At 36.4% G+C, this 18,427-nt stretch overlaps 5 protein-coding genes and 1 non-coding gene across 6 annotated transcripts; 5 read left to right on the top strand and 1 right to left on the bottom strand.

The window, feature by feature from the left end:
- Positions 1-477: 477 nt before the first annotated feature.
- LOC106315448 lies at positions 478-3,296 on the top strand. Its single transcript, XM_013753176.1, has 8 exons — positions 478-603; positions 1,154-1,261; positions 1,344-1,928; positions 2,009-2,088; positions 2,181-2,642; positions 2,730-2,807; positions 2,891-2,967; positions 3,041-3,296. Exons 1-8 carry the CDS (start codon positions 594-596, stop codon positions 3,108-3,110), a joined length of 1,470 nt encoding a protein of 489 aa, XP_013608630.1. The 5' UTR covers positions 478-593; the 3' UTR covers positions 3,111-3,296.
- Positions 3,297-3,899: 603 nt separating this feature from the next.
- LOC106315446 lies at positions 3,900-7,074 on the top strand. The gene is made up of 5 exons (XM_013753174.1): positions 3,900-4,033; positions 4,367-4,785; positions 4,854-5,976; positions 6,052-6,198; positions 6,280-7,074. Exons 2-5 carry the CDS (start codon positions 4,735-4,737, stop codon positions 6,882-6,884), a joined length of 1,926 nt encoding a protein of 641 aa, XP_013608628.1. The 5' UTR covers positions 3,900-4,033; positions 4,367-4,734; the 3' UTR covers positions 6,885-7,074.
- A 272-nt stretch (positions 7,075-7,346) lies between these two features.
- Positions 7,347-9,335, bottom strand: LOC106315450 (putative cyclin-D6-1). Its single transcript, XM_013753177.1, has 6 exons — positions 9,014-9,335; positions 8,847-8,933; positions 8,665-8,760; positions 8,238-8,445; positions 8,029-8,159; positions 7,347-7,954 (listed from the first exon to the last, which is right to left on the bottom strand). Exons 1-6 carry the CDS (start codon positions 9,221-9,223, stop codon positions 7,778-7,780), a joined length of 909 nt encoding a protein of 302 aa, XP_013608631.1. The 5' UTR covers positions 9,224-9,335; the 3' UTR covers positions 7,347-7,777.
- A 5,136-nt stretch (positions 9,336-14,471) lies between these two features.
- Positions 14,472-16,349, top strand: LOC106315451 (cytochrome b6-f complex iron-sulfur subunit, chloroplastic). The gene is made up of 5 exons (XM_013753178.1): positions 14,472-14,603; positions 14,692-14,948; positions 15,564-15,681; positions 15,784-15,966; positions 16,049-16,349. The coding sequence occupies exons 1-5, from the start codon at positions 14,571-14,573 to the stop codon at positions 16,151-16,153; spliced, it is 696 nt and encodes a 231-aa protein (XP_013608632.1). The 5' UTR covers positions 14,472-14,570; the 3' UTR covers positions 16,154-16,349.
- A 102-nt stretch (positions 16,350-16,451) lies between these two features.
- Positions 16,452-16,523, top strand: TRNAT-UGU. Its single transcript has one exon. It is a non-coding gene; the product is annotated as a tRNA-Thr (tRNA).
- An 820-nt stretch (positions 16,524-17,343) lies between these two features.
- On the top strand, positions 17,344-18,152 carry LOC106315454 (calmodulin-like protein 6). The gene has a single exon (XM_013753184.1). It carries the CDS (start codon positions 17,507-17,509, stop codon positions 17,963-17,965), a length of 459 nt encoding a protein of 152 aa, XP_013608638.1. The 5' UTR covers positions 17,344-17,506; the 3' UTR covers positions 17,966-18,152.
- Positions 18,153-18,427: the final 275 nt, after the last annotated feature.

An 18,427-nucleotide genomic window follows, 5' to 3' on the forward strand; every position in this document is an offset into this window, starting at 1 on the left:
CTCTCCCTCTGTACTTGTTCTTCGCTTGCTAATTAGGCCCATACTAAGTCTCAACTTTCAGGTTTGGTAGGCCCAATATATTTTTATTTATTCCTTGTCCAATTAGACCCACAGTGAAGCCCAGCATTAGATTTATCCGGTTAGAGTTACCGGTTTAAATACAATCCGGTTCAAAAAAATTCTATTTAGAGCTGGGCATTTGGTTCTCTATTTTCTGTCGGTTTTTGAAAATGTCTTCGAAAAATATCACCAAGAATGAACCAAATTATATTTTGGCTAGGTTCGAAGCTGGGTTATTCAATTTGTTCTTGAGTATCATTTTGTGTTGAAATACGGTTAATTGGGTGAAAACCAAAATTAGTCAAGTAAAATTGGTATAATTCGGTTAATTTATTTAGTTTATTTGGTTGCCAATTTGCCATGTACCGGACAAACCAAGAATTTTCAAATCTCACCCATCGGTTTGTAGCTAACCCGGATGTGAAACCGATTGAATTGTTCGTGAAGAGAGTTGTTTTCTTCTTCTTCCTCGGATGAGAAAATCAGAGTTTTGATTAGGTTTTGGAACTTTTGATCCATCAATCTCTGGAAACATGCTCTCAGGTTCAATATCTGTCTTTTCCATTATTATATTGCTATTTTTCTTCCTCTTTCCTGCTAATTTACGTGAGAGAATAGCTTTTTCAATGATCCTCTCGAGTTCATGTTGTCTGTCGAATCACAATGCGATTCCCATGTTTTGTAGTTTTAATTAGTGAAACCCATCAAAGGAACCGTGATTTTTTGAGCGTTTTGGTACTAACAATGGAGCTAAAAACATCTGGAGGGTTGTTTTGGCAGATCATAGAAACGTCAAAAACTGATAAAGCTGAATCCTTTTGTTTGTGCGAAACTTGTGTAGATTTAAGGCTTGAATGGCAGCATTTGTAGGAAAACTTTTGTAGATTTTGCTCTTCTAATTGTTTTGATTGGTGTTTTGGTGCTAAAGTTGAATCATTTATGTGAAATTTGTGTAGATTTAAGGTCTAAATTGCAGAATTACTGTAAAAAAAAATTGTAGGAAAATAAATACATAATCAAAAGTTTTGATTTTGGTCTTGTGATTAATCTCTTGGTTATGGTTAAATCAAGCTATGTGTTTTCTGTTTAATAGATTCAGGAGAGATGCCTGCTGATGGCGATAAACACTCTGCAGAGAACAGCAAGAAACGGAAGCTTAAGACTCCTATGCAAGTCATGGCCCTTGAGAATTTCTACAATGGTAGTTAATGGACTTATGTTTTGTGTATATGTTCCTTTATGCCAAGTTGTATTTATATGCTTGTGATTTGCTTTCTTTACAGAGCATAAGTACCCGAGCGAAGAAATGAAGGCTAAGATAGCAGAGGAAATAGGCTTAACCGAGAAGCAAGTTTCAGGCTGGTTCTGCCACAGAAGGTTAAAGGACAAACGTTCTGTTAAAGAAGATGGGAACAACATAGGGAGCCAAGATCGGTCAAGCGTTGTTCTTCAGGATCGTGGCAGCGTGCTTCGACAGGATTCATGCGGTAGCACTAAGCAAACCGATTATTGGAACCCGAAGGCAAGGGAAGTCGAAAGTCAAAGGCTTTATGATGATGATGGTGAAGATAGCACATCTTCGGAACGTCGCTCGTCGTTGCATAAGAATCTTGTCTCTAGCAAAGATGTGGAGAGTTCTAGATACGTTGGACGTAGTGAGCATCATCCTCAGGCTATGAGAAGCCATGGGGCTAGTAAGCCTTCAGGGTACTTGAAAGTGAAGGGAGATAGTGAGAATGTTGCTATTACTGCGGTAAAGAGACAATTAGGAAGACAGTACCGAGAGGATGGTCCTCCTTTGGGAGTTGAGTTTGATCCTCTTCCTCCTGGTGCATTTGAGCCTCAGACTAATAATGTTATAGTTCAAGGTGAGTCATGATAAAAAAATGTTGTAGCTTTATTGAGTTAGTGGTTCAGAGAAGCTAAAGTCATCTTCTTTGTGTGTCAGAGCCAATCTATGTTGGGAATCAAAGACGGTCTCAGCCTCCATACTTCACTGGAACTAGGAAGAGCTTTGTTCCTGGTCCTGTAAGTGAATTTCTTGAAGCCTTTCTTCTTCTTTTTTACATATCCATAGGATCATAAACTAAGTTTCTTTATGTTTTGATGTCTTGTAATAGAGCTATGAACCAGCTCGTAAACCGAAGATGCTTTCGTCAGATCCATATTCATCAGAGGAGGAGGAGGAGGATGATGATGATGATGATGATGATGATGATGACATGATGGGTGGAATGGAGCCTGGTCTAGGAGATAAGCAGAGTCTTCGGGAGCCAAGTTTTAAATCCCCTTCTCTCAGTTACTCTAACACTGTCCCTGACCGCAAAGGTCCACCTCAAGGAGTCCCTCTAACAAACAGCAAGAAGAGTCATATAAGCTCCAAAGGTCGGGCTGAAGGTTCGAGAAACAATCTGATTGACAACTTCCATAATCTCTCTGGAACCAGTCAGACTCATGATTATGATAAAAGTATACTCAATGGTGGACGCAAGACCGGGTATCTCACTAAATCTTCAAACATGTTGCCTCTGAGTGGCAGCCGATCCTCTGATTCAATGGAGAGAGATACATCTTCTGGAATGGTAATGATTTCTCCAATACATCTAACCCTACATGTTCATTCCTTACTCTTGTATTGAAGAAATATGACTTGTGTTTTGTGTGGTAAGGTGGGAAAGTATCATGGAGAGAAGATAAATCATATGAAAATGCATAGAGAAAAATTGCATTCAACCGGTGAACCGCTGGTGAGTTTGAAGTTTAAGCATACTTGAGAGTTTGAAGGGTCCAGCATTGTTCTTAACCTTAATCTTTTCTTCTGTTAAAAAAGGTTACCAAACGATTGAAACATGGCTATCCTCAGCAAGTCTACAGCGAGACTTTTGAAAGAAAAGACCAGATAAACCGGTTGGTAAAAAAATCATCATAATGTATATTTGTTGTCACAACAGAGAGATGAAATTGACTGAGGATGTTGTAGGTCTGGTGTGGAGTTGCCGTCTAGTTTCAATGGAGACGAGACGGAAGAATCTAGCTCTTCTATGGATTAAGTTTAAGAAGTACAAAGGAAGAAGATTAGGAAATTTTTCGGTTTGTTTATACCGTTTAGGATGTGAATAAAGGTTACATGGTTTTAATAGGTAAGTGAAAAAATGTTAGAGCTTTTTCTACATTTTGGTATCCATAATATGTCTATCAAAGTGATACAATGAAAGAAGCAGTGAGCTATTTAACTATTGTATGTATGTATGTAATGGCCTCTAAGCATGGACAATATATCCGAATCCGAATACCAAACCTGATTGGATATAAATATCCAAACAGGAATCTAAATTTACTATATCCAAAACAATCTGAACCAAACAAAAAAATTATGTTTTACCAAATAGTATGTCTAGAAAATATTAACACACATAATAATTAAAATAATTAAAATTAAAATGATAAATTTGGATGATTCAGATGTTTTGTTTTTTTCATATATTCTATAGTTAGGTTTGAATTTTTGAATTCTTTGGGTTTTGCTTTGTTCCTAAACCGGTACCGGTTATTGAATTTCTTAGCTAAATTGGGAAGGCCACACGAAGCTTGCGATTCAAAAGAATAGCAAGCAGGATTAGCCCATTTAAAGCCCACAAGAAGGATTTGATCAGCCGGTTTATTACGTAAATGGCGGTCCGGTTTGTAATAAGTCAAACAAATAAAAACAGTTAATGTGTGTGTGAACAGAAGCTTGAAAAAAACCAGAGCCGTTGACAACTTTGGTAAAAAAAAAAAAAAAAAAAGTGTGTGGTCGTCGTTCTATTATGATTCCGTCCAAACAAGTTTTTTTTTTTTTTGTTTAGGGAAAGCGTGTCTTTTTGCCTCCTCAGAGTCTCTCTCATTTTGAAGATAATCGTTTTCTCTGAAGCTTGATTTCGAATCTGTTCGCTCTCAATCCTCCTCTCCATTTCAAATCTCGCGTCGCTCTCTGGTGAGAATGTTTCCTCTCTTCTCTCTCTCTTCCGATTCCTCCGATCTCCGATTCTATGTTTGGGCTTCGTTCTCGATTGTAGTTTTTTGCAATTAGGGCTTGTGATTTGCTGTTGCGGTGTTTGGGTTGTTAGTTGACCTTTTGATTCCCTGTAATTTCGTCGAACGGTTTGAGACATCGTCTTGTTCGATTCGATTTTGACGGTAGGATTGATTCTCTGTAACCCTAGTGTTCTTCATCTTTGGTATATTAAGTTGTTGTGATCTGAATTGCAGAAAGATTCTTGCTTTTTTTCATTTGGGTCATGTCTCATTGTTTATTCAATTTTATTAGGAGTTTTAAGAGGAATTGGGCATTTGTTAAGCTCGAGATCAAGTTGTTATTACACTCTGGCCGCTTCTGCAAAGCCGCGTGCTTCTCGCACCTCTGCACAGGTGTGGGGTGGCCTTGATGTGGTGACTTCACTCTCTCCTCTCCCCAGGGTTTCTCTCGCTTCAATCATTTGGAGGCTCCGTCGTGTCTCTCAGGGTCTCACCCTTGATTACGGCTAACGTTACTTAACGCACACACATCAATCAACCTCCAGGATAACTTTGATCTTGTTGTTTATAGTTGTCTTTTGAGTTGGAACATTTTTTTTAGCTTTTTTTTTTTTTATAGTTCTAGTGGGTTATGTTGTATATGTTATTGAGTTTGGCACAATGGTAAGGTTTTTCTGCTTCAACTCCCGCATCCCTCGCCATAGACCTAAGGTAAAGCTCTGGAACATCATTGACTCTTGTTACTGTATAACCGTTTTGTTCATGTTCCGGTGATACAGGAATCCGTGGAAGGGTTGTCAGAACGAGTGATCAGAGAAGATGGATCTAACTCAAAAGGATTGAGCTCTTCCATTGGTGAAAGCAGCAAGCTAGCTGATGACTCTACCGCTGCTATTGAGCGTATCTGGAAATCTGAGGAGATTAAACCTCCTCAAGAAACTGGGAAGCATCATCATGTATGTCATCTCAAGAAAAGTCAGTCTCATGGAGATGAGCTCTACTTGGACGGGAGGGACGCTACGGAGAATGGAACAGACGATGGCACAGATCGGGTTGGTTCTCCAAACTCTCTTGAACAGAGGGAGACTCTCGCGGCAGGAATGAGCAGCAACAAGCGTTTAGAAAGAAGTCCTAATGTGTATCAGAAAGATGCTCCAGGTTCGGTTTCTGCTTGCCAGGGCTCTGATCAAGCGCTCTATGGGTCCATTTTCTCGGTTGGAGATCTTCGTAATGATGATATCTCCTTATACGGTGAACAGATGGAGAACTCAAACAGCCAAACGCCTTATGGTTCACCATTGCTTGTGAGGTCGAACTCAATGCCTAATATCGCAGACTCTGCTTCAGGGAAATCTTCACCTCTCAAATACTCTTCAAGATCCTCAGATGATCTTTGTGCTCTTGGCAGACGCCAGAGAGATAATAAACCTGTCCACGAAACTGATGCAAAAGCGAAGCGAAATCAAGACTATGATGATGATGCAAATGGTTATTCTTCCATGGCAAAAGATTGGATAGTACCAGCTACAGACGAGCTCAACTCAACAGAGTTTATCAAAGGAGAAACATCAAACCAGCATGCAGGATATCCAGGAAAGGATTCTAGATTCAAGCGTATTGATGATTGGGTCAATGACCTTCAGCATGTAAACTCCTCAGCGGAAGAAGCCGATGAAATAAACGATGATGAGTTTCAAAGAGAACCGGAGCTAACAACAGCTGCTTCTCCTAGTGTAGATGTCATGAGGCCAACTCCTGGAATGGAGGCTGCGAAAAAGTATTTCTCTTCTCTGAGTAGTGCTGCAACCACAGCTCAGCTGGTTAGCCGTGGCCTTGTTGTGATACCACTCCTAAGCAAATTCGTTGGTCTGAGAGTTCTCAATCTCTCAGGAAATGCAATAGGTAGAGAGACTCTATTGCCCTGTGATTGTTTATGTGTTTCCGTCTATTGTTACTGATCTTAATACAATGTTACAGTTAAGATAACCGCTGGTGCTTTTCCTCGAGGACTACATGCATTGAACTTGTCAAAGAACTGTATCTCGGTGATCGAGGGGCTGCGTGAACTCACTCGGCTTCGAGTGTTAGACCTGCGTTACAACAAGATACTGAGACTTGGTCATGGTATGACTTCTTTGCTCAGCTACATTGAAACCATCTATGTTTGATGTACTTTGCTTTCTATCTTTGTTGTTGTTGGGTTAGGTTTGGCTTCTTGCTCCTCCCTGAAAGAACTATACTTAGCTGGGAACAAGATTAGCGAAATCGAGGGTCTTCATCGTCTCTTGAAGCTGGCCGTCTTGGATCTACGCTTCAATAAGTTTTCAACCACCAAATGTCTCGGCCTGCTCGCTGCAAACTACAGTTCTCTCCAGGCTATAAGCTTGGAAGGCAACCCTGCGCAGAAGAACGTTGGCGATGAGCAACTGAGAAAGTATCTTTTGGGGCTCTTGCCACATTTGGTGTACTATAACAGACAAGGCGCTAAAGACGCTAGGCTAGGGACAAGCACGCTTCAGTTGGAACGAGGTCTCAGATCAGAGCTCAAAAACAACGGCAGGAAGAGTAGCCACGGTGCTTCGAGTACACACAAAGCTGGATCATCATCCGCAGCTCGTAAAGCTTCTTCGGGTGTGCAGAAAAGATCATCAAAGGAGAGAAGCAGCAGCCGTCTTCCACCTGTGGGACACAAAGTATCACCAGCTGCTTACGAGAACTATTGCGCTGCGAGTGGTGATAGGTTGGCTACTCTGAGATCAGAGCTCTCTATGCGTAGAACTCGTAGCGAAGGCAATCTTGGACCTATCTGAGAGGTAATGATGAAGAAGATGGTTTTCTCTCTTCAATATCTTCTCTTTATGTTTTACTTTGTTGTTGTGCATTAAAAGTTACATCAGAGAAGCTTTGTTTCTTTTTTCCAGCTTCTCAATAATGTCTGAAACTAAAAAACATATGTTATACATTCTTTTAAGCACAGTTTGAGATATTATAGATTGCAAAGAGTCTTTCAATCTCTTTCTCTTAAATGTTTGTTTGAGTCCAATCCGGGTTTTCAGTTTAGTTTTCGGTTCAATTTTGATTCTGGTAAACCGGATGGTCAATTGTTTTGTTACAGCCTTGCAGTAAGAACAAAAGCAATTGAATGATTCAAAACTGTAAAGTGGTCCAAAGAGTATCATCGTGCCTGCCGGCAACAGAGATTCTGGCAACTGGATCCATATAACTCGGATAACGAAGTCTCATAAGACAAAATCTTATGCCTGAAAATTAAATTCAATAGTTTTCTTCTCGTGACCACATTGGTGTCCATCTAGTAAGTAACATAAACCATAGGTTATATACATTACGTAAGAACACATATTTATTGATTATTCCACTTCAAGTGAAACAACTTAACTGCAGAAACCAAAACTGTAAATACAGAACATGATGATAGATAAAAATAACACACATTGATTGATTTTTTTTTTCTTCATTTTTTGAGCTTTATGATGTGGTCCAAAGGAAGGAGCAATGAGATATGGTGTTTTGATCATTCATCACTCTCTCATCTTCCATGAAGAGAGTAATGGCTTATTTTGAAGCAGAGATGAAGAAAGAAGCAAGAGCAAAGTGTCTCTTTCAAAAGGGGACGATCATAAGTGGTTTTGAAGTGATTGCATTGGCTGGAGATTATGTCTGACCATTAAACCACCTTTTCAGCTTAACATCGACTAGTAGTAATAGTTTTCCTCCTCTTAGGTGACGAAGCTGTGATTGCACTTTCTTCACAGCTAGAGAATTGCTGGTCAAGTACATTTATTGCTGTGTCATTGCTTCCTTCGTTGTCTTCAACTACATCTCTCTCTTGCATTGCCTTGTAACACTCCATTAACTCATCCTTTAACCCAAAACATATCAATTTAGTGCGCGGTTTTCAAAACAAAGTTTGAGATGGTTACAACTTTTTTTTACCTTATTTACATATGTGCATTGGCATATTCTGTTACTGAAACATGGAAACTGTTGAGGACAAAGCTCAGAAGAAGCAAAGAGAAGTGCAGCTGCTGCAACCACTGATGGTTTAAACTCTAGGAACTTGATATCTGCCAAAAAAAAATTCCAAAAGATGTTTTAGATTTAGACTAATTGAAGAAGTTGTGAAACATTCAATTGTTTTATACCATGTTGAAGATTGAAAGTGAGATCAGTAGCTTGAGCTTTGAGTGAATGTTTAAGTACTGAATGATCTTCTTCGAGCTCGAAGAGAAGGCTAAGGAAGAAGGAGAGAAAGGAGAAGGGAGTAACAGAGCGCATTCGCCATTTAAGAGCTCCTAAGATCACATTCTCCATTCTCTCTATCATCTGAGCATCAAACATCTCACCTTCCACCTGAAAAATTCAAATTCTTCATACACATGAAAGTATGAAGCACATACATACATTCTTTTTGTTTTTGAATACAAGGAGGTTCGAGACCGAAGCATATGTTAATCCCCTCAAACCCAAAACCACATCATATAATATTAGTTTCGTCCTAACGGCCATTCGGACCCGAACCCGGAACCTTAGATACAATGATCAGTGTCCTTTCTAGTGGAGGTCTCTTACCGGAAGATCACAGACAGATATATCTGGCTTTCTCATTTTAGCAGACAAAGAGACACAAGAAAGAGAGATAAGCTTGAGAATCCAAGGCTTTGATTGCTGTCAAAGAAAAACAATAATTATAAATTAAAAAACAAAGTCAAATCTCAGATGAAACATTAGGACATGTTCTGTTTTTTTCTTACCGGCATCATATCTTCACTGGACAAGAACCTGTCTAGATAATTCACCGCAAGATACGTCAGAGAAGGGTCGTCGAGTTTTCTTGAATACTGCAAAGTTAGTAAACCATCAAAAAGGGTATAAGTTTTTCTTACAAGATAATGACTCAGTAGAAGTTTGTTAAAGAGACCTTAATGATTGAAGAAATGGCGTGGTTTCGATTAGATAGGAGAGAAGCCGAGGATTTGAGGGTGTGGAAGTAATGAGGAGAAGGCATGTGTTGTGGTTCGACGAGGAAGAGAGAGTGTGGTGGTAAAGTATCATCGTTGAAATTTGTTTCGTTTTTGTTGTTGTGGATAGAAGGAGAATGTGAGAGAGGGTGTTCGAGATGAAACTCCATTGATTGACTGAGAGAGAGTAGTGACTAGTGAGAGTCTCTGCTCAAGAAGAAGAGAGAGATAGAGAGGAGGGAGACATTAAAAGAGAGAAGCTGACTTTATTGTGAGAGAGATGGTGTTTTGGTCTTTTGAGGGATACTGCTATTACTCTTCCTTTCTTACTTAATCTATCTTTTTTGAGTTATTAACATATGATCATCGCTCTGTAATTATTCCATTTTTTTTTTAAAGTAGTTATTCGATTTTTCTCGTTAATAGTTCATAGTTAAGATTCTAATATAGGTAAATCAAGTCTTAATTACTACATAAAGATATTCTTCATCAAGTTAAAATCTTAAATTCATCTGTTCCTAGTTAAGATTCTGATATAGGTAAATCAAGTCTTTATTACTACATAAAGAGATTCTTCATCAAGTTTAGATCATGCATAACATTTTTGTTTTTCTACATCTTTAGCACATATCTTTTCTTGGTTTGATACACTATCATTCATCATCAAACCATATTTTTAACCAACTCACGCGCGCAGTAATTAATGAAGTTCTGTATTAAAGTATTGTTGTATTTATAAAAGAGAAAAATACAAAAATAGCACTAAATCAAGTTTATGTTCCCAAACTAGCATTCAAGATCAAAAGTCACAAAAATAGCAGTTAATGTTTTATCAAAAGTCACAAACTTAGGGTTTAGAGTTAAAGGGTGAGGTTTAGGATTTAGGGTTTAGGGTTTAGGGTTTAGAGTTTAGGGTTTAGGGTTTAGGATTTAGGGTTTAGGGTTTAGAGTTTAGGGTTTAGAGTTTATGGTTTTGGGTTTAGGGTTTAGAGTTTAGGGTTTAGAGTTTATGGTTTTGGGTTTAGGGTTTAGAGTTTAGGGTTTAGAGTTTATGGTTTTGGGTTTAGGGTTTAGAGTTTAGGGTTTAGAGTTTATGGTTTTGGGTTTAGGGTTTAGAGTTTAGGGTTTAGGGTTTAGAGTTGAGAAATGAGGTTTTGGGGATAAGATTTCAAATTTTGAAAAATAAAAAAATTAAAATTTTCAAATGATAAACTTAGAAAGGTGCTATTTTGGTCATTTTAGTTTTTGAGTGCTATTTTTGTGATATAAACTTAGAAATGTGTTATTTTGGAGATTCGCCGTTTATAAAATCCCATCAAAAGATTCGCCACTTTGGAATCTCGTCCTAACAGTTACAAACATTAATTAACTTTTGGAAATCTTAGTCTTGTTTTCTTATTTTATCATACATTTGTTAATTAGGTTGTGACAGCTTGGTTTCCTTGTCCTTAAGTCTTTGTACTCACCTTTTGTTAGGTTTTGAATTTCCCAATATTATAGGTATTCAAATTAATTATGTTTTTAAGTCAATAAAGAAAATTGATAAGTCAATGAACAAACTGCCATGTGATGAATATGCCATTTGAACAACCCTCTTTTTTTACTTTTATCTTTTACTGCCAAAGCCTGTCTGTCTTTTTTTTTTTGACGATAACTACAAAAAGAAAAAACATTAAAAAAAGTATATTATTATATATGCTACACAATGTGAAATATCAAGCCCTCTGAAATTCAAGATGTGAACGAAATGAAAAAGGCATTTGACTGACCGTTAGTAATAAATAGTACCTAACTTAAATAAGATGTAAAGAAAATATAAGTTATGCATGTAACGTAAGGAAACAAGCGTTTTAGTTTTGGCGTATTAGCTAATAAGCAATAGAAAGTGACAGTGCTAACCTAATATGACTAACAAAGAAGAGAGATATTAATCATACCTGTTTGAGACTGGTAATCGCATAAGAAGAAGGGATTAAATTCAAATTAATGTTTACAAAAAAAATCAAATAAATGAAGATTCAAAGTTATATGAAACAAAAAAAATGATTCAAAGTATGTTGATTAGTGAATAACACCCAAATTCTCAAGGGCCATCCACCTACTTTGTTTGAAGACTAAAGGGTACTTCTTTGCTTTGCTTTGCTTTTTTCTTTCTTACTTTCCGCAATAGTCCATACACTAACAATGATGCAAAGCATATCCTTATTGTTACTTTTTTAACTGTCTATTAGATAATCTGTATAATTCTCAGTAATTTATAAACTACATAGTAGATCAGCAGATGCACTTCAGTCTTTTACTACTACATTATTATCAAGGTGCTTGAATATTTTGTGATTAGTTTGGTCCGGAGAGATTCAGGTTCCCAACAGAAAAGATTATATTATATATATATATATATATATATATATATATATATATATTAATCTCTAATCACTAAAAATAAAACTCCCACCCCAGATATGTATATATTATATGTTGACATTCCAGAGAATTACAAAAATAAACAACCAATTATAAATCAAAGAACCTGCTGTTTATTTCTGCAACTGCAGAGTGTGTGGAACAGAGTGAGAGATCCACGACCAAATCATGACACTATATACCAACATTTCTAGTTGCATGACTAATTAATGTATATTATCTCATTAATATCTGCTTTTAACAAATTTTAAGTAAGACGTGTCAATAATAAGTCGATTATCATTGGAAACCTCTATGTATAGAGAGGTATATGTGCATTGACCGGTCATCTAATAGCCACAAGGTTTCATCATGATCAACGCATGCATTTTACAAAAGAATCTTAATTAAGAAACCTTAATGAAATATGTGTTTGCCATATTCTATATATGTAGTTACCAAATGTACAAGCAAGACACATGATTTGTTTATTGTCGTATGAATAATTGAAACCGATGAGCTTTGTAATTCCCCGTGGAATCCAAAGCTTGGACATGCATATAGTAAAAATAACAAGTTGATAACGGAGATTACAAGTAACTGATAGTTAAATGTGAAATTGACTAATGGAGGAGGGGTTGCTAAATTCAAGATTATTAGTTTATCTTCTGTCTTTAAAACTTTTATTAGTCCAACATCAAAACTTTTCTAAAAATTGTGGATGATATATAAGTACAATCCTTCATCTTTGAACTAATTTTTGGTTATGAATTAAATTTATTACTAATATAGTATAGAATCATAATCAAGGTTTAAAATCTCTTGATTGTAATGCATTTGTGTGTACAATCCCACCTATTCACGCTCCAATTGTTCAATCCTAAACATGGAAGAAATGTATTAGAAAACTCACAGCAAAACATTGAGAGAAATATAAACAATATATTATATATATGATAATTTTCCGTTTTTATAGTAGTGTATGGGCGTGAGTTAGATGTATTACTAATATTAACTACTTTGGTTATATCTAAATCTCGTATGATTCAAGAATTGCAATCTCGTATAAAGCATAGGAGGTGCCTTTTCTTGTAAATAACCCACTAAATAAAATGAAAAGGATAGAAAAGGGAGCAGACGAATATTAGACGAAGCGTCAGTGACTTTATGAGCTCACTTATTTGCCTTGGGGTGCCTTGCTTCGCCATCGCGCCATCTTTAAACTATATTTGTATTTTCATATATTTATAACTAAACTATCATTTTCGTCATAATATTATATGCTTAATGTATAGCATCCTATGAAAATTGTTTGCAAATACACTAAGCAATAAAAGATAATGTAAATTTCCAAATTGTTTGCAAGTGTGATTAGTTGCATGTCGGGTCCAAGTGAATATGTATACTTTGAAAGTTTATGTGTTATCTTTTAATAAATGCAAGAAAAAGACTTAATGCCATTCTATAAATATGGAGCAAATGCATTTATTTACTGGAATTATAAGCACCCGAAAAAGTTGATACAGTTTTACTTTTACCTAACGAATTTTCAAGGTTTAAGATATGATGCATTGTTGGAAAGAGGACAGGAAAGATATGATGCATTGGATAAAGGGAAAGCCTAAAAGCACTCCCACAAATCAATTGAATTATTATAATTTCTTCTAAGGAGTTTTATGTTTCTGTAACATTAATGTATTCTTTTTCGTGAATATATCCATTTAAAAAGAACATTCGCATGTTCTGCTTTTCTAACCATTACCAAAATAGAGCCGACCGAAAAAGTCATGACTATAAGACAATAGAAAGAATGATCAAAATCATTTTAGTTGGTTTAGAAAGTAGTTGTAATTTACAAGTTCATATTTTGATTATTTTTTATTTTATATAATATATCTCAATCAAATGAAAACACTAATCACGCCGAATCGTGACTCCTATATAAACAATAAGGCAAATCACCATTTTCTACCCTTCTTACAAAATTAAAGGCCAAACATTCGACCTAAAACGATACTTTAATACAAAAATAATTAAAAACGATAAAAATATAATAGTCAAAAGGCTTAAGAATGTTTTATTTATTTATTTTAGGGGTTTTTAATCTGATTAAAATTAAGAATATAACTTTGGATTAGTGTTAAATCTAAGTGGTGAAAGATTCAAGGCAAAAATGGCAACGGATATGGGTCATTTCCATATTTACGTGCCTAATTAATAATGTGAAACTGATTAGCCAATTAAGAAAGACAATTATGAATTGGGGATTATCTATTTAACATTACTAAGCAAAAATAATAATTTTCAAAAAAACTAAGCAAAAAAAAAGGAGAGATATAGAAAGCAAAGAGACACACATGCAAGCACGTGATGAGTGCATGTCTCTCAGAGTCTCACGCCATGCACATTTCATCATGTCACCTAAACTTGTTTCTTTGACTCTCGGTGCCTCTTTTTTTTTTTGATCAACTCTCGGTGCCTCTTTACTTAGTAATTTACCTTCTCCTCTTTTGTTTAATCAAAATACATTTTTAACTATATGGGCTGAAACAGATTAATCTGCCCACTATAAAGTCCATTTGTTTAGCCACTCATCTCTTAATAATGGGAAATATCGTGAAAAAACATGCATAGTTGAAACCAGTGATCTCTACTAATGGTTTTACATTAGGTTTGGAGGTTATTTATTAAAAAAATTACTTTGTGGAAATGATTAAAACAAACTTACTGGAAATCTTTAATACTGTGCATGCAAACTTACTGAAAATCTTTAATAATTGTGCATGAAAACCAATCTTTAATCTAACTGAAACCAGGTGATCTGCTGACTGCTAATGGTTTCTGACAAATAACCATTAGAGAATATGGCTTCTAACTAGTATCATTGATAACATGGGCCTACCAGCTAATAACCAACCAATTTAGTTTTGTTTTGGCCCGTTTAAAGCCCATTTTATGATTACGTCATCAGGAAATCCAAAATCTGTGGCTATGTGGAATCAGAGGCTGGCGCGTGCCTTATCTGCTTCAATGGTCTTAAATCTCTCTTCCTCCTCCATATCATCAAAACACTTTCACGTTTTCGACTAAAGCTTTCGAGGACTACATCCATCAATGGCGTCCTCTCCCATTTCCCCTGCTACTCAGGTTTCACTCTCTCGATCATTTAATCAAAAAGTCTCTTTCTTGTTTCATGGGTCTTGTTTATTCTTGAGTTTTGTTGTCGTGGGTGCAGCTTGGTTCGAGCAGAAGTGCTACTATGTTGGCGATGATGTCGCGTGGGATGTTCGTGAAGCCAGCGAGGACGAGTCACCAGATGGTGAGGAAGGAGAAGATTGGTCTGAGAATCGCTTGTCAGGCGACGAGTATTCCAGCGGAAAATGTTCCAGATATGGAGAAGAGGAAGCTTTTGAATCTTCTTCTTGTCGGAGCTCTTTCTTTACCTACTGGCTTTATGCTTGTGCCTTACGCTACCTTCTTTGCTCCTCCTGGGTCACTTTCCCTTTTTAATCTCATGGCTCTTGCCTTCTTCATTTTTTTTTTTGAACATTGATTATTGCATTAGGAATTTATCTCGAGACTCTTATTGTTACAAAAAGCCTTAAGAGTAGTGTCCTGTTTCAGTCTAATATGAAATTATGAATAATGTTAGATGGTTTCTTTGGTGTTACTGAGATGTTATTACAATAACAGTTCATAAATTTTATTACCTCTTTGTGTTGAGTTTTGCTTGAGTGTGAAGTTTTCATTTGCTCTATATGCTTTTAGCTTGTGGTTCTATCTGACTTCAATGTGTAGTTACTAGTTAGAACTAATGTTCAAGAAATCGCTAGGCGGTGGTTATACGCTTTATAGAGGATAAATGTTTAGGTGGGTGTCTACACCGATTTTTTAAACGTGATTTTTTGAAAAACTGATTTGAAAAAATTGTTTTGTTCAGATCCAATTTGCTGACTAGACCGATAAAACACTGGTTAGAACAACTGGAGACAGTTTCTTTTTATCTTACTGAGATGTTGTGAGATCAATGAGACTTCATTGAGAGTTTTTTTCAGTTCATTGTTCTTGGTTTCTTTAATCTCTAACGTTTCTTTGAAAAAAATGCAGATCAGGAGGTGAAGGTGGTGGTACACCAGCCAAGGATGCACTTGGAAACGATGTAATTGCAGCGGAGTGGCTCAAGACTCATGGTGCTGGTGATCGAACCTTGACCCAAGGATTGAAGGTAAAATATCCCTTGCTGCTATAAGAAGATGGAAGAAGTTATTAAGCCCTTGAAACACTAATTTAAAATCTCAATGGTGTGGGTTTTTTTTAATGTTAATAGGGAGATCCAACGTACCTAGTTGTGGAGAACGACAAGACACTAGCGACATACGGTATAAACGCAGTGTGCACTCATCTTGGATGTGTTGTGCCATGGAACAAAGCTGAGAACAAGTTCCTATGTCCTTGCCATGGATCCCAATACAATGCACAAGGCAGAGTTGTTAGAGGTCCAGCTCCATTGGTAAGTCAAATACATTGGTCTTTCTCTCTAGTATATCTCTAAGTAAACTGTCTATGCTAAACTTGATTTTCATGAAACGCAGTCGCTTGCCTTGGCTCATGCCGATATTGATGATGGTGGAAAGGTTGTGTTTGTTCCATGGGTTGAAACTGACTTCAGGACTGGTGATGCCCCTTGGTGGTCTTAAATCTCTCTTACAACAACTCTTATTGTGGGAAGAAGAATGGGGATGACTGTCTTTTTGTGTTTGAATGTTATTATAATGTAAAAGATGTGTGTAATGATACATTTCATGGCAATTACTCTGTGAATTCTTGCCTCTTTATATGAATTTTATGTTCATTCACTTCCTATGTCTTTCGTTTAATTTCACAATTTTATGATTTTATCTGTGCTAGTTTTTCGGTGTAGTTAGATCTGGTCTCAATTCTCAACATACACTTTGTGTTCCAAAATTATCATTGTATGTACATTCTTTTCAAGAAGCCCGTATAGCTCAGTGGTAGAGCGTCAGTCTTGTAAACTGAAGGTCCGTAGTTCGATCCTGCGTGTGGGCACTTTTTTGGCTCATTTCTATTTTTTAAAACGCGTCGTGTTACAATTTTACCAACCTTCTCTTTGTATATCTTTTCCCCATAACACAAGCGATTATCAAAATGAGAATGTGAACAAATACCATTATAAAAAAAGAGTTGACAAATGATTATTATATTTTGTTGTTGACATATCATCTTTATTGTTTTTATTATAAAAGTGAATTCAAAGACTTTACGTAGTTGAGACGGCACAACAAAGTGGTTCACCACTCCACTCCAACGGAATTAGTCTTTAACCGCCTGCTAATTACTTAGGATATGAATTATGACCAAATAATAATGCATTCTTAAAAAAATCACCATTTACAAAAAATAATTTTTTCTTCTCATTCTCTACCTTTTTTTTCTCGTAAAGTTATTCCTTGTTAAATATAGAATAAAACAATCATTCATTTTCATTCATGCAATTTTATTCATCTATGCTTATTTCCTATTTGTTCTTCTTAATTCCAGAATGATCACCAGTCGGACTCTAAGTTAATCAATTTATAGTTACCATAATGGGAAATACGGCTTTTGGTTTGAATTGATGTTTTAGGATTTTCTTTTTACTTAATCCGTAATAATGTAAATTAGTGCTGTATCTAACTAAAAATAAAGTTTAGGGTTTATTTTAGGTTTAAATATTATAGAACGGTTGACAAAAAAAATATATTAAAGAACCGTATTTAAAAGACCCGAGACTTCCTCTCCACCAACAATATTCTAGCCCTAGGACGACCTCTTCTATTTTTATCCGTATTTACAAGTTATTATCCGAACTATTTGCTAAGGTCTTCAATCACATTTCTTTAACATTCTCCTTAGTTTCTGAACCTACCCTCATCGGTTCTCCAAGGAGCCAAGAAAGAACTGCTTTCTCAGCTTCTCGGAGTCTCACCATCCTCTGTTTTCACCATTTCTTAATACACACGCAATCTCTAAATCCAAACCTAACCCTAAAAATGGACTCCACCGAGCTAAAACGTGTGTTCCAAATGTTCGACAAGGACGGAGACGGTCGGATCACACAGAAGGAGCTAAACGAGTCATTCAAAAACCTCGGGATCGTAATCCCTGAAAACGAGCTATCGCAGATGATCGAGAAGATCGACGTGAACGGCGACGGTTGCGTTGACGTTGAAGAGTTTGGAGAGCTTTACAAGTCGATAATGATCCAAGACGAGGATGAGATAGGAGATGAAGATATGAAGGAAGCGTTCAACGTTTTCGATCAGAACGGTGATGGGTTTATTACGGTGGATGAGTTGAAAACGGTCTTGTCTTCCTTGGGACTCAAGCAAGGTAAGACCTTGGAGGAGTGTAGGAAGATGATAATGCAAGTGGATGTTGATGGTGATGGTAGGGTTAATTACAAGGAGTTTAGACAAATGATGAAGAAGGGTCAGATCTTAGCTCAATGAGCTGATGATTTTATGATTGTTTGTTTATATTTTTTTTTGGCTTATTTGTGTTAACCTTTTTCTCTCGCATTCTAGAAGGAAATATCACATGAACTGAGTTTGTTTTATAGTGTCTAGGTTTGCGAGAGCACATTGTAAAAATTGTTGCTAATTTTATACGACGCTATAGGTGGGTTATATTTTTAAATTAATGAATCCTGACTATGAGACGAAGTGAAAAGTCTGTATAATTCGTAGTTTTTAGTAAATCTGTTCATATTGTTTGGCTTATATTCATATTACTAGGATAAGACCCGCGCCTTGCGCGGAATTAAGTTATTATTTTTATTATATTTTGGAGAATAAAACAATAGTTTGGCTTCATTTGGATTACGGGTGTTCAACCCGGATATCGGGTTAGTTTTGGTTCGGTTCGGTTTTTTTCGGTATTTGGTTAGTAAAATATAACTACTATTCTAAATC

Source organism: Brassica oleracea, chromosome C9, assembly GCF_000695525.1.
Source record: "Brassica oleracea var. oleracea cultivar TO1000 chromosome C9, BOL, whole genome shotgun sequence".
Taxonomy (NCBI): Eukaryota; Viridiplantae; Streptophyta; class Magnoliopsida; order Brassicales; family Brassicaceae; genus Brassica; species Brassica oleracea.

Coding starts and splice junctions, on each gene's coding strand:
- LOC106315446 (XM_013753174.1), top strand. CDS start 4,735: ATGGTAAGGTTTTTCTGCTTCAACTCCCGCATCCCTCGCCATAGACCT. Junction 4,786..4,853: donor TCCCTCGCCATAGACCTAAG/GTAAAGCTCTGG, acceptor CCGGTGATACAG/GAATCCGTGGAAGGGTTGTC. Junction 6,199..6,279: donor GATACTGAGACTTGGTCATG/GTATGACTTCTT, acceptor TTGTTGGGTTAG/GTTTGGCTTCTTGCTCCTCC.
- LOC106315450 (XM_013753177.1), bottom strand. CDS start 9,223: ATGGAGTTTCATCTCGAACACCCTCTCTCACATTCTCCTTCTATCCAC. Junction 8,761..8,846: donor CCAGTGAAGATATGATGCCG/GTAAGAAAAAAA, acceptor TTTCTTTGACAG/CAATCAAAGCCTTGGATTCT. Junction 7,955..8,028: donor AATGCACATATGTAAATAAG/GTAAAAAAAAGT, acceptor TTTGGGTTAAAG/GATGAGTTAATGGAGTGTTA.
- LOC106315451 (XM_013753178.1), top strand. CDS start 14,571: ATGGCGTCCTCTCCCATTTCCCCTGCTACTCAG. Junction 14,949..15,563: donor ACCTTCTTTGCTCCTCCTGG/GTCACTTTCCCT, acceptor AAAAAAATGCAG/ATCAGGAGGTGAAGGTGGTG. Junction 15,682..15,783: donor CCTTGACCCAAGGATTGAAG/GTAAAATATCCC, acceptor TAATGTTAATAG/GGAGATCCAACGTACCTAGT.
- LOC106315454 (XM_013753184.1), top strand. CDS start 17,507: ATGGACTCCACCGAGCTAAAACGTGTGTTCCAAATGTTCGACAAGGAC.
- LOC106315448 (XM_013753176.1), top strand. Junction 2,808..2,890: donor ATTCAACCGGTGAACCGCTG/GTGAGTTTGAAG, acceptor CTGTTAAAAAAG/GTTACCAAACGATTGAAACA. Junction 2,968..3,040: donor AGAAAAGACCAGATAAACCG/GTTGGTAAAAAA, acceptor AGGATGTTGTAG/GTCTGGTGTGGAGTTGCCGT.